Genomic DNA, 16,005 nt, shown 5'->3' on the forward strand with positions numbered 1-16,005 from the left:
GTGCCAGAAACAGGAAGGCCAAATACACATTTCTTATCATACATCACAATATCCCAGTCTACATTAAGATAGTCTTGCATCCCTCCTTTTTCTTTGTTCTTGTTTCAGAATACGTAATTTAGCTTTGGTAATCACTCGTTCAGAGGAATAGCCTTGCTCTTTCATTTCCTTGGTTAGTGATGCTTTTAGGAGTGAGGAATTATTTACCCCCTTTTCAAAGATTCCTACCAAAATTATTTAGAACTAGCTCTTTAGAGGAGTTCCTGGGAGCCCATGTATGTGTCTCTTTCTTCTCTCACCTAACTGCTTCCTCTCTTAGTCTTCTATAGCGAGAAGGTTTCTAAAGCGAGAAATCCTTTGGGTTGATCCATAAGTACGCTTTGTGTGGACTGTCAAGAAACAGTGATAAAGCTATGGACTGAAAATAGAGCAAAGAAAGAGAAAGCAGAAAAAGGCCAGGGAGGGGGGAGGGTCTTACGTGGAGAAGGCATTATTCTGTTTCTCACATCGGATTCCCTTGCAGTTGTTTGGCTCATCGATCGCTCTGGTCTCATAATAAAAGTAAAGCTGGTTCAATCCATTGGCAAAAGCCAGCAGTACTAGGCAGTAGATAAAGAGGAATTTGAGGATATCGAGCAGCATGCGCCCCAAAGAGATCTGCAGAGGTCCTAAGTGGGAGTTGGCTGTGAACAGGGATATGAGACGCAACGAACTTAAAATGTTGGATATTGCAAAGAGCGCTTCTGCAATCAGGGTCGGGTGCCACATTTCCCATTCTTCCCTTGGACGAGAACCATTATACTGCAAGAAACAAGTACACAAGGGGAGAGGTACAGTGAGCATTTATAAAATTTTTTCTTCTTTTCTCCTGTCTAGTACCCAAACAGAGCCACTAAAGTAAGCATCAAGCATTCATTTATACAACAGGCCGTGTGCATGGCACTGTTTGTCTCCCTTCCCCATCCAATCAATATAGGACGTTAATAACTCTTTCCCTCCCTCTCTCACCCAAATATATTCCCTGCATATACACAGAGAAAAATGAATTTTGAAGCAATCATCTGGAGCAACCACCTGTGGTTTATCCACAGACATTTTCTAACTCTGAGTTTACCAGATTGTTGGGGAGAGTCACTGGAACAGAGCCATCGGTATGCCCAAGGTAGTGGGGACAAATTACTCTGCTTCCTAATGAGATTTCAAATCAGATTTACCTCCCCAGGCCCCCATTTCCTTCTGAGTACCACAGACAACTTGTAGTTACTGAAGGATGAGGGATAGGTTCATGCCTCCTCGGTGTGCAGTGTTCATCCTGCCCTCCTTGCTGACTCACAGTTTGGGGCTGCTAGAGCAACCTTAGAGGGCCATTACTCAGTTTTCTGTTGGAGTTTAGCAGTCTGTAATGTATTTCATTCAATTACAAATAGCATGTAAGCCTTCCAGGTAGTGAATTTAGTACTGCTCCACATGGTGGTGTAGGCATGTATTTTATAGTTCCTTTGACAGCCCTACAAGTCCACATGTCCTTCTAGTACAAATGAAGAGCCAGGAGGTTGAAGGAGAGGAAAAGCCAGTGTTTCTGGGGTTGGCTACTCATTTTTCAGCCCCATTCTGGACTTCCAGCTCCTGGAACATTAGGAGCAGCTTTATAGAAAGATAGCTTCACTGTGAGGCCTTATAACCGATTTGGGCTCTGTTAACTTAAAACTGCCTGTATCTCTCCATTTCACCGTAAAATGAGGATAGTATCTACTCCTGTCCACTGCACAGGTTTGTGATTATGTGTCCATATGTGAGAGAGTGTGTACTCCATAAGGAGAGATGTTATAGAAATATAAGAACTTGCTTATTACCTTCCCCAAGACAGAAGTAGATTTTGCCTGGAATTCAATCCAAAGCATATTGCCTTGAGCTCTCATCTAAATATCACAATTTCTCAGGACTAAATGTAAACAACTTTTCTGAGAAAATGTTGCATTGGGGGCCAAATTATATTGTTAGCATTTCTAAACTGTGGTTCAGTTCCAACAACTGACAAAACTGGTGTTGTTAAAATCATTTGTGTGTATCCAATATTCTTCTCTGTTAGAGGAGTTGAGAGAAACCTTGCCACCCTTGTGCTTCCGTTTCAGATGAACTTTAGGTAGATAATCTGTTTTATATACTCTTGGCCAAATCTTATATCCCTGCATTTTTCCTTCCCAAAATAACAGCACCAAAAATACCCCACATTGGCTGCATCGCTGTGAGGGGTGGGTATCTTCAGGCCTATTTTACAAGTGGGAGAACTGAAATCCAGGTAGCAGAGTGACTTGCTTCTCATCACACAGCAAGCTGGTGGCAGAGCCAGGCCTAAAGTTGTGATCTCAACACACTTGGTCTAGTATTATCTCTATTAAATATTCACTCAAATGATAGTTGATATCACAGCATATATGTTAGATGGGTCTTTAGAAGTTCTGAGCTCTGAGACATGGAGATATTAATAATGAAACAGTCCTATATTTTAGAACTAGAAATTATCAACTGGAACCTGCACAGCTCTTAATTCAGGATTTTCCTCCCTCTATAATCACAGCTGTAAGCACAGGGAAGTCTGGTGCCCGGGGGACAGTGAATCTGGATTTGTAGAACATTCAGAAGTATGAAAAAGGATTCTTACGGCAAATCTGTGTTTTACATCTTTACCTTTGGAGGAAGATATTATAGAATATGAAAGCAAGGAATAAACTTGGAGATCTTTTAGCGTCAAGGTCAGCGAAACTTTTTCTGTCAAGGGTCAGATAGCAGAAATTTTTGGTTAGTGGGTTATATGGTCCCTTTTACAGCTACTCAACTCCTCGTTGTAGAAATAATAGGGAATAAGTGAACATATGGATATGGCAGCCGACCAAATTTGGTTTGCAGACCATAGTTTGATGGCCCCTGATCTAACACAAGTGGTTTGCAAATTGTGTTCCTTGAAGCCTGAGGGTTTAGTAGAAGCATTTTGTAGCCGCTCTGGGAGCCAAAGAAAAGGCTTGGAAGATTGATTCCTCAATCCAAATTCAATCTTTGAGCTCTCTCATATATTGAAGTTTTGAATAAGTTTTAACTTCAAGATATGGTTTCATGGAAACAGTTAAAAGGCTGACAGCCACTGATCTAGTCCAATCTGCTTATTTTGCAGAGGCAGAATCTTAGGCTCAAGGAGGTAGAAGGATGACCTATGGTAATCTAGATTGTATCAGAACAAGGATTACATTCAGGTTTCCTGATTCTTTACTTAGTGATACTAGGAGGCAAGTAATTTTTCTTATATTCTTTGAGATAGAATCCAGATTGAAAATTGGCATCCATGTCTTTCAAAGGGGTATAAATTGGAGTCTATCATTTCAGAAGCCAAATATGAAGAGGGCCAGCCTAAGGTAAGGCCTTAATAATAATAAAGACGGAGTGGGAGATTGTGTCTTCAGCCACGTACTGGATGAAGAAAGGGCCATAACTCAATGGGTATCAAAGTTCAGATAAGGTGGTCTTGGGATAAATCTAGGTGGTACTATCCTAGACGACACAAGGATAATTATTCTCCATTTGTAGGATTATCTGGGGGCCACTGAGGGCTGATGTTATGTGTATTTGTTCCTTTTGAGTACTTTGGTATGTGCCTTGCCTTTTGGTTTCTGTTGTTGCAGACCACTTGCAGTGGAATATATATATATATATATATATATATATATGAGATCTCGTTGACTATTGTTTTTGCTCTAATAAAGGATCTTCTCTAAGAACAGCTTATCCCATGGTATTTCTGTACCACCTTAGTACAACAGTGACCAGAAATGGTTCAAGGGGCATGGGTACCAGCTTTTGTGGCTTTACCTCATAGAGGTTGTCTCAGCCTACTTGGAGAAGTTCATCTCAGACTAGTATGCCTCTATGGATGAGTAGACCAGACTGACCATTTGCAGTTTCTCATTGCAAATCCAAATCTGCATGTGGCATGCCTTGCTTCATAAATTCTCCTCCTTTTTTTTTTTTTTGAGAAGAACTCCAATTTTGTGGCAATTGTTTTCTTTGGGTTAAGTATTTATCAGTTGCGAGGCATTTATTCAGCTTAGTATAGTTGATTTATCTTTCCACTATGTGATGGGGGAATTTCTAGCTCCTTGAAATCCCTGCCAGTGAAATTGAATAGGTTATAAAATTAGCCAATGTTGGGAATCTATAGACACATGTTTATATCCCAAGAGTAAATCCTTTTCTTGATCATTTTTTCTAAATTCCCCTGTTTAAGCAAAACCCACCAGTTTCTAGATTGATAATCTGTTGTCCTTCCTGTAAATAACTACCACTTCCAAAGGAAGAGTTTTGTTTTTTCCCAAGGCAAACAGTGTTACTTAGTCAGCAGAGTGCCAAAATCACATGGATTTCATCCAGGCACATTAACCAGAGAGATTCAGACATTTTCCTCACCAGCTTTTTCTTGTAAGAAAGTTGTAAGTATGTGTTAAATGATCACCACAAGTATAAGGCATACTCTTTGGCTTTTTTCAAAAATGTTTCATGACTGCATTCAATATTCATGTTCCACATAACTAGCTCCCAAGGTCCTCAAATTTATACAATATGCATATTAAGGATATAAAAATAAGTTGTTGGAGATTTGGGGGACAGCCATATTCCCATTCTAAAACTCCTTAATGTGGGAGTTAGTGCCAAAAAGCATGACTGACTAGACAATCTTGGAGACTGAATTGTCAGCTTTTCCTCATGCTGGAGGAGTTCAACTCAGGGTAGAAGGAGCCAGCTATTCTATCATCTAATGAGCACCAAATCTGAACCTAGAGCCTGGGACTAACCAATATGAGATGTTGGACATGAGTTATTTTTCAGGATAATTTAGGTTGTACATTATGTGGGAAAAGCATTAAGAAAACCTGTGTGTGTGTGTGTGTGTGTGTGCATGTGCACGTATTCAATATCTGAATTGGTAGAGAGGCATAGGCTGAGTGATACTCGAAAAGCTGGATTTATAACAGCTTGAATGATCATCCTGGAGCTGGAAATAATAAGGGAGGGAGAGATGATTAAAGATCTCTGTCTCCTGCAGTGAAGTTTCTAGGTTTCCCTTACCTGTCATATGAGGAACACTTGAGGGAAGTGTGAATACTTAGCTTTGAGAAGAGTCAAATCAGCAAGTTAGGGAGAGATGGCTTCACACTGCAAGCACTATTCAGAAAAAGGAACAGCTTTGTTCTGTTTGACCCCACAGGGAAGAAAGATTATTAATGGATGTGTCACAGGGAAAATAATATTAGAAAAACACAAAATAGCACTTTTTAATGAAGTGGCAAGTGTTGATGGAGGTTTTCGGAGATTGTGAATTCAGTGTGTGAATTCCTGACCTATGGAAACATCGGTGGATCATCTTGGCAAGGATACTGTAGAAAGGATTCAAACACTAACTAAGTGGGTGGGTATGTGGCTGAAGATCCTTCTACTGTCAGAGTTTAAGAAGCTAAAGATTCATTTGCAAATTGCTCTATTCTTAAGTGGAAACTACGTACAAACTATTGAAAGAATGTCTATTTATATGGTACTTTCCTGCATGGAGTGGACTGTCAAAGGCACTTTCCCCCCCATGATAAAGCTTAATGTAACACAAATCATTGCATAAGAAAAATGGCAAACATTCCAATTTACCTTGACATAGGCCACAATCTTCAATGAAATAGTTGCCAGGTAGAGTGAGTTCATTGCAAAATCCATCAGGTTCCACCAGTCATGGATATATTCAGTAAATCCACCATCCCACATTTCCTTAATCTCCCCCCAAATGAAACCTAAAAAATGGAGGCAAGAGTTTATTTCTAGACAGGGTCAAAATAGTCATCATAGTCATCAGAGTAGGATTCCCCTGAATAAAGACAGGCAAAAACAATGAATGAATTGAGATCACTGGAGTGAAGCCCCCAGAGATGATAATAATAATGTGCCTCTTTTTCTTTCCTGCATCACTTCTCAGTTGTGGACTCACCAAACTTGATAGGCTTTACCTGAAGATGCTCATATGTTACATTTTTCTGGATGCTACTCACTCTTAGCGTTGCTATTATAGTTACTGGAATGCTGCTGCAATTTTGGGTGCTTGATTCCAACCTATTCCCATTTTGAAGTAGGAAATACACTAATTATGTTAATAAACTAGTGAGGTCAATATTATCCTGTAGTCCTTAGTTTCCACCATGTGCTGGAGGGAAAACTTAGTAAGTTTTGAGATGAACTAGCTAACTGCCAACTGAATTACCGGATGTTGAGGCTGACACTAGGCAATGGGGCCCAAAATAATTTAGAATACTCTTTTCTCCTTTCTCCTCTGATTGTGTGTGTGTGTGTGGGGGGGGGGTTCTGGAATTCTGCCTGATGATGTAGATGTTTCTTGAATTTTGGAATTGAGAAACCAGTAAATGGAGTGGCTGTGGTCTAAGGCAGTGCTTCTCAGACTTTAAAGTGCATGTCAATCACCTGGGGATGATGTTGAAATTCAGATTCTGATTCCCTATGTACAGGGTGGGACTTGAGATTCTGTATGTCTAACAAGTTCCCAAGTGGTGATGCTGACATTGTTGATTTGGGAATTACAGTTTGAGTAGCAAGGATTTGGAGGATAGTAATGCATTGGAGGGTCCAGTGCAATCTAGCCATGCTTGGAGATTACTGGTAAAGTTACTTTTACCATGAATTGTGTGAATTTCTCAGGTTCCCCTCCCGATTGTGGAATCATTACCCATATAGGATGTGGACCCTGAATAAGCACTGGGATTCTGTGGGGTAGCCTCAAGAAAGCAACAGGTTCAAGTGCTCTTGAGTTATAGGAAGGGCATTGAATAGACTGATTAACACTTGCTCTGCCTAGCTTAGCTGAAACCCATTCTGACTGATACTTGGTTATTATTCCACACCAACTGACAGATAATTTCCTGTCCTTGAAGATGTTAGGTTAGCAGAATTAAGCCCGGGGTTCACTGTCAGTCTCACTGTGGGCCAGGTAATACTAAGAGACTGGGGTCTGGGGAAGAAGGAACTACATTTCTGAGACTCCCAACAAAAGGCTTCCCTATGGCACAAAGAAAAGATGTCCTAATTCAGGGCTGGTCCATTTGCCTGTTCCAGTACTTACTATCTTTAAACAGGAGCAGCAGGCAATCTAGCCATAGCTCCTGGTTTCTTTGACTCACCGAGAACCCAAGGCAATATCATCCATTCCACGACAGTTGGGGGAGGCCCCTGAACATGAAGGTCTGTCCTAACGATGTGCTGAGAAGCCAGGAGAAGCATGAAGAGGAAGGTCAGATATGATGCTGTGTGGCAGATAAACTTGATAAAGGGTTTCTTGATGAACAGCCCAAGGTTGCTTCTGGGGGAGATGAGGTAAGCTATAGACAGCATGGGAAACAGGAACCCAATGGTCATGCAGGTAAGCAGCTTGACTACCCAGTGTTTCCGTCGCCATCCAGGGAAGCCGTCATACCACAGGGTGGCAAGTAACTGTTGGCAATTAGGCTGAGCAACAAACTGGGAAAGAAAGAGAACAAGTTAGGCATCTTGGATGTCCAGGTGGAAGTATACATTCATAATACCTCTCCTAGTTTACAGGAAGCTGCATGGCTAATCCCCAGAAGAAGCTTATTTTCCAGGTTTCCATGAATGGATCTAACCCCAGAGATGTCTCTACATGTCAAGCTATGAGACTGGATTTTCCATAGGGTTATTTGTTTCACATATTAGGCAAAATCACTCTGTTGGGTTTGTGCTTTGTCATGCTTCCCTATTCTTCTTCCCATCATCTTAGAGAAATGGTTCCCAAGCTTTGGCTTTCCATCAGAATCATCCCGTGAACATTAAAAGATTCAGTTTCCCAGCTCACACCAAAGATTGACTAAATGAGCATCCCTTGGGAGTAGAGCCTGGGCAGCTGTTTTACATAGTTTTTCTGGGAATATCCATGTCTCTTAGCAGAGAATCATGGGGACATTTTGTTTCAAATTGGTTCACTTTTACTCATTCCCTGAGCTTACGTGATGTCATCAACAAACATGCACTATGTTTGGGAAAACACAAACTGGCAGAGAATAAGCTCATGTCTGTGGCTATGGTTTAGAATGGAAATGAGTTCCCTGCTTGATTTTATCTCTTTCCCACTTTGGTTTCGAGCACCTTCTGGTTGGCTAGCAGTGAATCAGCTTGCTGCTTTGCCATCTATTAACACTCTCTCAAGTCTAGACATGCAGAAGAGGGAACAGTATTTGGGGGCCCAAATTGAAGCACTGTGTACTAACCCAGCTGGGATTTTACTTAATGGCAATCTCCAAAGTGTCAGTGATTAATAGTTAAGGAATCATCAGCATTGCAAGTCATCATCAAACTGCCACTTCCTGGTAAGCAACTCAATAGGGAGTTCAGCCGTCAGCCGTGATTTTAAATACTGCCCATATTTCCCAGCTTCCCATGGGAAAGTTTAAACAGAGCTGTACTATATAGCTTACTAGGGCAAAGGAAATCAAATTCTTGCATCAATTACCGAACACCCAAGGTAGACTAGCCCAACTTTACTGTTGGCATATTTGTGAAGGTCACTGGCTTCCCACTACAACCATTCTGCTCTTCCTTAAGCACACAGCCGGACTACACCTTCCAGTCTCCCTTGCAGTGAGATGTGGCCACATGATTAAGTTCTTAATAACGGGATTGCTGAGAAATGATGGGGTACTTCCAGGCCTGGCTTATAGAGGTCTTATGTGTGTTCCACCATGTTTTCTTCTGCTTCTCATTGACTAGGATATGGTAACCAGCATAACCTATGAGTTTCTGTCAGCTCATGTCTGTCAGTGACCATATAGAGGAGAACTACCTTGCCTATATCTGCCTTGACTTGTTACATGCCTGAGAGTATTTTAGTATGTTTGAGCCATTATATATTTGGAAGTCTAGACTACCCTAAAGCACTTTACTATTACGAAACTACCAAAAATAACCTCTAAGTTTTTTTTATTATGTGATCTCATCTTGTTCAAAGATGCTTATGATCCCCAACATGTCCTGTATCACACAGAAAGACACAATCCTATAGTCTCTTATGACTCTTTTTGGCATTATAACCTATGCTAGAGGCTGGGATGAAAAAGTTCTTAAAAAAGTACAGAAAAGTAGAAGGGTAAAGCAAGATGTTTAGATGCTGTGGGAAGGGCACTGGGAGTGCACAGTCTAGTGAGGGAGACAGATATATAAATAAGCAGTTTTAAAACAGTATAGTAAGGGCTTAAAATTAAAGTGGATATGAACAAAACATAATGGGAGCACAAAGGAGCGCAAATCTGGACTGCTTAGCCAAGGCTCCCTGGTGGAGGTGATACCTGAGTGGAGCATTACATAATATGTAGAAGCTGGTTAAGTGTAGGGAGGGAAAAGTAGTAGGGAGTGAAGAGCAAAAGTAGTGGAGATGACATGTCTAAAGGCATGACCTGTATGAGGAACTAGAGCCATCTGGGGTGGTTACAGCTGGAACGGCAAAGCTGTGAATGGCAGGAGATGTGGTTGGAGAAGTAGAGAAGGGTTACAGAAGGTGAAAATGATAACCTTTGGCTACTGTAAATAGTATGGCTCTTTTTAAGAGAGATAGGGAGCCATAAGCAATATGTTTTTTACGTGTGTGAGTATGTGCAAGTGTGAGTGTGTGTATTTGTATGTGTTTAGAATAATAGAGTAGTTATGACCCTCCACTGTAGAATCTGGAGCTAGATTGCATCGGTTCTCTTTGTTCTTCAGTGTTTTCATCTGAAGAATGGAGATAAAAACAGGATCTACCAGCTAGGGTTGGTGTGAGACTTAAGATTACTTATCAGAGTGTGTTGTTTCATTGTTTAAAAAAAAGAAGAATATCACTTATCAGGCCCCTGCTTGGCTTAGTCAGTTGAGCATCCAACTCTTGATTTTTGGCTTGGGTCCTGATCTCATGGTTGTGGGACTGAGCCCTGTACTGGATGGACTCTGTGTTTGGGTGGGGAGTATGCTTGAGATTCCCTCTCCCCCTCCCCCCATGCATGCATGCTCTCTCTGTCTCTCTCAAATAAATAAATAGGTTTGCCTGGGTGGCTCAGTTGGTTAATCTTATGTCTTAAACTCAGGTCATGATCCCAGGGTCCTGGGATTGAGCCCTGCATCAGGCTCCCTGCTCAGTGGGGAGTCTGCTTCTCCCTCTCCTGTCCCTTCCCCTCCACTCATGCTCTGTGTGTCACTTTCTCTCTTTCAAATAAGGTGATAAAATCTTTTAAAAAAATAAATAACTCTTGAAAAAAGAAAACAACCACTTACTACATACAAAACACTCAGAATTATGCCTAGCACATAGTTAGGGCTCATTCAGTCTTAGCTGCTGATACGATTATGCATATGATAGGATCAGACTTAGACTTTAGAAAGATCCTTCTGGGGATCAGGTGAGAGATGAATGGGAGGCATAAAGTGGACAAAACTCGAGGTAGGAAGACTGGTTAGGAATCTGGCATATGATGATTGTGACTTGGACTAAGGTTATGGCAGTGGAAATGGAAAGCCATGCTCAGATGCAAAATGCTGTGAGGAGGAGGAAGGAAGTGGCAGGATGTGGTGAGGGATGGGGAGTGAAGGAGTAGATGGGGATCGAGTGTAAAGGGGAGAGGGACTTCTCTTGGGAGAATTGGTAGCTATTAATGTCATCAGCTGAGAGTGGGAACATTGAAGCTGGAACAGGTTTACGGAGATGTGCAATGCTGAATGGAGATATCAGGACTGATGTACTGATGTCTGCAGCAAAGGTTGACAAACTTTTTCTGCAAAAGGCTAGATAGTTAATAAGTGGGGCTTTGAAGTCCATATAGTTCCTGTAGTAACTACTCAACTCTTTTGGTAGAAATTCAGCAATAAACAATATGTAAATGTGTAAATGAATAGGTGTGGCTGTATGTGCGCCAGTAACACTTTATTTTTATTTTTCAATTTTTTAAGATTTATTTATTTGTTTATTTGGGAGAGAGGCAGGGGAGGGGCAGAGAGAGAGAGAGAGAGAGAGCGCGTGTGCATGAATATCTCAAGCAGACTTCCTGCTGAGTGTGGAGCCTAATGCAGGGCTTGATCTCATGACACTGAGATCATGCCCTGAGCTGAAATCAAGAGTCAGATGCTCAACTAACTGAGCCACCCAGGTGCCCCGTGCCTATTAACACTTTAGTTGTAGTTTGCCAATCCCTGTACTATGATGTTGCTCCCTACTGCTGCTAGGACCAAATATTTGGACCATGTCAGCATTGGTCTTTATGACCACCTGGGACTTCCTGTCATGTATCTCCAAGAACTCTGACCCCAGAAATCACTTTCCTTGGCACCTGGGTGGCTCAGTGGGTTAAAGCTTCTGCCTTTGGCTCAGGTCATGATCCCAGGGTCCTGGGATTGAGCCCCACATCGGGCTCTCTGCCCAGAAGGGAGCCTGCCTCTCTGCCTACTTGTGATCTCTGTCTGTCAAATAAATAAATACAATATTTAAAAAAAAAGAACTTACTTTCCTTTAGGCATAAAGTACAGAGGCGAAGCTTCTTTTAACATAGGATATTACCATCCAGCCTCTGTCTTCACTGCCTCTGTTCTGATTTTTGATTCGGCTGAAGATGGTGATTTTACAGTTTGGACAGGTTTTTAGTTTCTGTTTTTACATCTGATAAGCATAGTGTAGGGTGGTGTGGATTCTGGCAGAACAAACTGCAATTAGAATATTATAAAGGAAGTTTTTGTTAAGATACCGTGTAATATCGAAGCCCAAAACATCTGTGAACCTTGAAAGCACAATCCTGATTCCTGTTTGCATAATGAAGTTCAAATTTGATGGGTTATTTAATCAATCTCTACTCGATTTTAAGAATGCTTCAGAAGGAGAGATTGCAGGAAAAACAGCAGAGTGTGTATTCATTGTATGCTTCATTGCACTAAGAGCCAAACTGTAGAGACTAGAGCTGTAGTTTTTAATTTTGGTGGGGTCCAATTTGTGTTTAATTCTGTTGCTTGTGCTGTTGCTGTCATATCTAAGAAACCATCACCTTATCCAAGGTCACAAAGATTTGTACCTAGGTTTTCTTCTCTGGATTTTATAGCTTTAGCTCTTATATTTAGGTCTTTGATCCATTTTGAATTATCTTTTGCATATTGTGTGAGAAAGGGGTCCAGATTCATTCATTTGCATGTGGATATCCACTTGTCCCAGCATTATTTTTTGAAAAAGCTGTTATTTCCCCATTAAATTGTTTTTGGATCCTTGTTGAAAATCAACTAATGATGCACGTAAGGGTTTACTTTGGACTCTTAATTCTATTCCATTTATCAATAAGTCTATCCTTGTCCTGTTCCTGATTTTAGGGAAAAGGCTTTCACAGTTGCTGTGGTTCCAAGGCTGTTGGTTTTCAAGACTACTATGGGGCTGGGTAAAGGGGGAGAGGAATAGGCAAGTTAAAATATCACAAAACTTGCTACTCTTACCAAGATTCAGCTGTTTTTCTTGAATACATGTTCCTCTGGTTGTTGCAAATCTTTGGTTAATTTTCAGAATTGTGAAAATGTTTATTTGGAATATTTTTCCTATGACTTGTCTTCATTAAGTGTGATATTAGCTATGGCTTTTTCATGGATGGCTTTCATCACGTTAAGGAAGTTCTTATCTATTTTCTGAGTGTTTTTTTTTTATCATGAAAAGGTGTTGGATTATGTCAAGTACTTCTCTTATGTCAATTGAAAGGTTATGTATGTTTTTCTCCCTTCCTTCTATGAATATAATGTAATACATTGATTTTGTTATGTGAATCACTCCTACACTACTGGGATGAATTCCACCTGGTCCTCATCTACAATCCTTTTTATATATTTCTGGATCCAGATTATTTTTTTGATAAGCCTATTGTTTGCCTCAACTGCTATCCACTGTTTCAGGCAGCTGTGATATGAAACAGTTGCTGCTGAATTTTTCAACAAATGCCCTTAGGGGAAAGGGCTGTTGGTCTTGAATAAGATCACATAAGCACAAGCTCTGTAAATAGAGCTTTCCTAGGGAGTTGCCAGACAGGTCATATAATGACGGTTTTCTTTTGGGATGGGTCTTTTGGGGGAGCTCCAAACCCAGTCTTCTCCTTTCCAGTGGAGAAGCTGCCAAGCTGTTGGTTTTCACAGTTGCTGTGGTTCCAAGGCTGTTGGTTTTCAAGACTACTATGGGGCTGGGTAAAGGGGGAGAGGAATAGGCAAGTTAAAATATCACAAAACTTGCTACTCTTACCAAGATTCAGCTGTTTTTCTTGAATACATGTTCCTCTGGTTGTTGCAAATCTTTGGTTAATTTTCAGAATTGTGAAAATGTTTATTTGGAATATTTTTCCTATGACTTGTTGCGTTTTTGAAGGAGTGGATTTTCAGAAGTCCCTACTCCACCATTCTGGAAGTGTTTTCCCTTTGTGACTATTTTACTTTTCATGGGAAGTGATATTGTATTGGGATTGTTGGATTGTGGCTTAGTGCAAAGGATAGAGCCCTTTCCCAATTTCCTCTTCAGGAGGCTTAAAAAAAAATAAAAGCCAAAGGGCTGCCTAAACTAATAAACTAAGAGCATGTCATAAACTAAGAGCATGTCTTAGTTTCCATTATATTCCCAGTATTTTGCTAAATGCCTGGCACAAGGTAAGAACTGAATAAATATTTGTTAAATGAGTGATTGAGTAACTAGGTATATGATGGATGAACCTTGGTGGAATGCTCTTTCCAAAGCTTTCTTTCCTTAGTGTATATAGGGGGTGATGTGTGGTAGTGAAGACAAGCCTCCTGGAAGTTGAAATGGGGAACTACTCTTAACATAAATTAACTCCCATACATTGAGCTCTTACAGTGTACCAAACATTGTAACAGATTTTTTCTTTTTTTTTGAGATTTTATTTGCTTATTTGTCAGAGAGAGAGAGAGAGAGAGAGAGAGAATGAGAATGAACGAACAAGCAGGGGAGCAGCAGGCAGAAGGAGAAGAGGAAGTAGGCTCTCTGCTGAGCAAGGAGCCTGATGCGGGATTTGATCCCAGACATCTAACAAACTGAGCCACCCAGGTGTCCCTGTATCAGATGTTCGCATACATCACCTAACAACAATCTTAAAGGCAGGTATTAGCATTAAACTCCCTTCACAGATGATGGAACTGAGCCCACGGTCACATTTGTGGTATGTGGTGGGGCCAGGACTGGAGCCCTGTTTTGGCTGATGCTATCGAACAAGCCCTTCAACACTGCACTTGGGCAGTCATGGATGGTGTGAGCTGAGGCTGGCAGAAAGCTGAATTTCCCATTATTGTCCCTACTGGCCTGGCCACAGTGATTGAAATGCTCCTGTCATTTATTGCTTTGGATCAAGGTGTTGAAATTATATTCATGTTTTTATAGGGCACCTAGGTGGTTCAGCCAGTTATGCATCTACCTTCAGCTCGGGTCATGATTTGGGGGTCCAGGGACCAAGCCCTACATCAGGCTCTCTGCTGAGCAGGCAGTCTGTTTCTCCTTCTCCCTGTGTTCCTCTTCCTGCTAATCCTCTCTCTCTCTTTCTCAAATAAATTTTTTTTTTAAAAAAGAAATTATATCCATGTTTTTAGGATGTGGTAACATATAATGCTATTAACTAAATAAGAGATTGAAGTGAGTGTATCATATTAGCCAGTTACCTAGCTAGATAAGGAGTCTGCACACCACCAAAGCTGAAGAGCAATGGTCAGAAGGCCAGGTCTGGACTCCTGAGTGGCAGCTAGGAAAGGCAGGAGGGAAGATGCAGAGCTAAAGGACACAGGAGAAGGGTTAGGAGGAGGAGATGCTGAAGATCTTAGTTTCTTGATTTAGCTGTATAGGACCTCCCTTGACAACTGTCCAGATCTTTTCTTCACAAACCTACTAGGGCCATCCATGCAGTTCTTTCTGTTTTTAAAAATCTACGATTCTTCATTTCTCCAATGCTCTTGGGCAATAGCTGAAAATGAATTTTTTCCTTACTGTATCGGACTTTTGAAAAAGCCGTGGCTTTTTTTCTTTGCTATAAAGCTGCATTGTAAGTGGAGGGGCTCAATAGCTCTTTGCCCCTCGATAGAATAATTCTATTTTTTTAAAGACTTTATTTATTTATTTGACAGAAAGACACAATGAGAGAGGGAACACAAGCATGAAGAGTGGGAGAGGGAGAAGCAGGCTTCCTGCTGAGTAGGGAGCCTGATTCGGGGCTCAGTCCCAGGACACTGGGATGATGACCTGAGCCGAAGGCAATCGATTAATGACTGAGCCACCCAGGCACCTCTGAAAGAGTAATTCTTGATAGAAATAATGTCAGGTTCTACTGGAAAGCGCCAGAATCTCCCCTAAACCACTAGCAAAACTGTTTCTATTTCACCTGGGAAGAGCTCTGACTTCATTCATTCAGTGAGGAGAATTACCTCCCGAACTCCCCACTGGTACATCATATGTGAACTCTTGTTCCTATAGCTGTCTAAATAATCACGTGCCTTTAGGGCTTGATTCACATGCCGAACCCAAAACAGAACAGAATTTGACTTTCTCATGGCTAAGGGAAAGCAAGATCAATGTGCTTCAATTCCGGCATTTCAACAAGTATTTCCGTACACCTGCTCTGTGTCCAGTTCTGTGGGATTCATGGAGAGTGGGTCACAACAAGAGAGACCCACAGTTATTCTGGCCTGTAGGATCTCACTGACAGACCAGTCAAACTCACGTGAAACGAGTAATAGGACAGCCATGTTTGTGTTCAGATACCTGTGCAGGCAGGCAAAGAATGTCAGGTTCTCAGCTGGGTAGTGGCCACAGACTGGTAAAGGCTACTCCCTTCCAAATCAGGAGATTTTGCTAAGTAAGGATGTGATTAAAAACAACAACAACAACAACAACAAACCCACACCCCTTTGATTCTTCTGTTAGCA

The 16,005-nt window shown here is 41.2% G+C and overlaps 2 protein-coding genes across 2 annotated transcripts in view; one reads left to right on the plus strand and one right to left on the minus strand.

Moving 5' to 3' along the window:
• Positions 1 to 16,005, minus strand: part of TRPC5 (transient receptor potential cation channel subfamily C member 5) — a 255,505-nt gene that overhangs the window by 46,812 nt on the left and 192,688 nt on the right. Inside the window, exons 4-6 of the mRNA XM_032331227.1 lie at positions 7,221 to 7,557; positions 5,686 to 5,825; positions 479 to 801 (exon numbers count right to left, since the gene is read on the minus strand). Coding sequence (XP_032187118.1) covers positions 479 to 801; positions 5,686 to 5,825; positions 7,221 to 7,557 — 800 coding nt within the window. The remainder of the gene's footprint in view (positions 1 to 478; positions 802 to 5,685; positions 5,826 to 7,220; positions 7,558 to 16,005) is intronic.
• TRPC5OS (TRPC5 opposite strand) overlaps positions 1 to 16,005 on the plus strand; it is a 55,882-nt gene that overhangs the window by 5,000 nt on the left and 34,877 nt on the right. The window lies entirely within an intron of this gene.

The sequence above is a fragment of the Mustela erminea genome, chromosome X (genome assembly GCF_009829155.1).
Source record: "Mustela erminea isolate mMusErm1 chromosome X, mMusErm1.Pri, whole genome shotgun sequence".
In the NCBI taxonomy this organism is placed as follows: domain Eukaryota; kingdom Metazoa; phylum Chordata; class Mammalia; order Carnivora; family Mustelidae; genus Mustela; species Mustela erminea.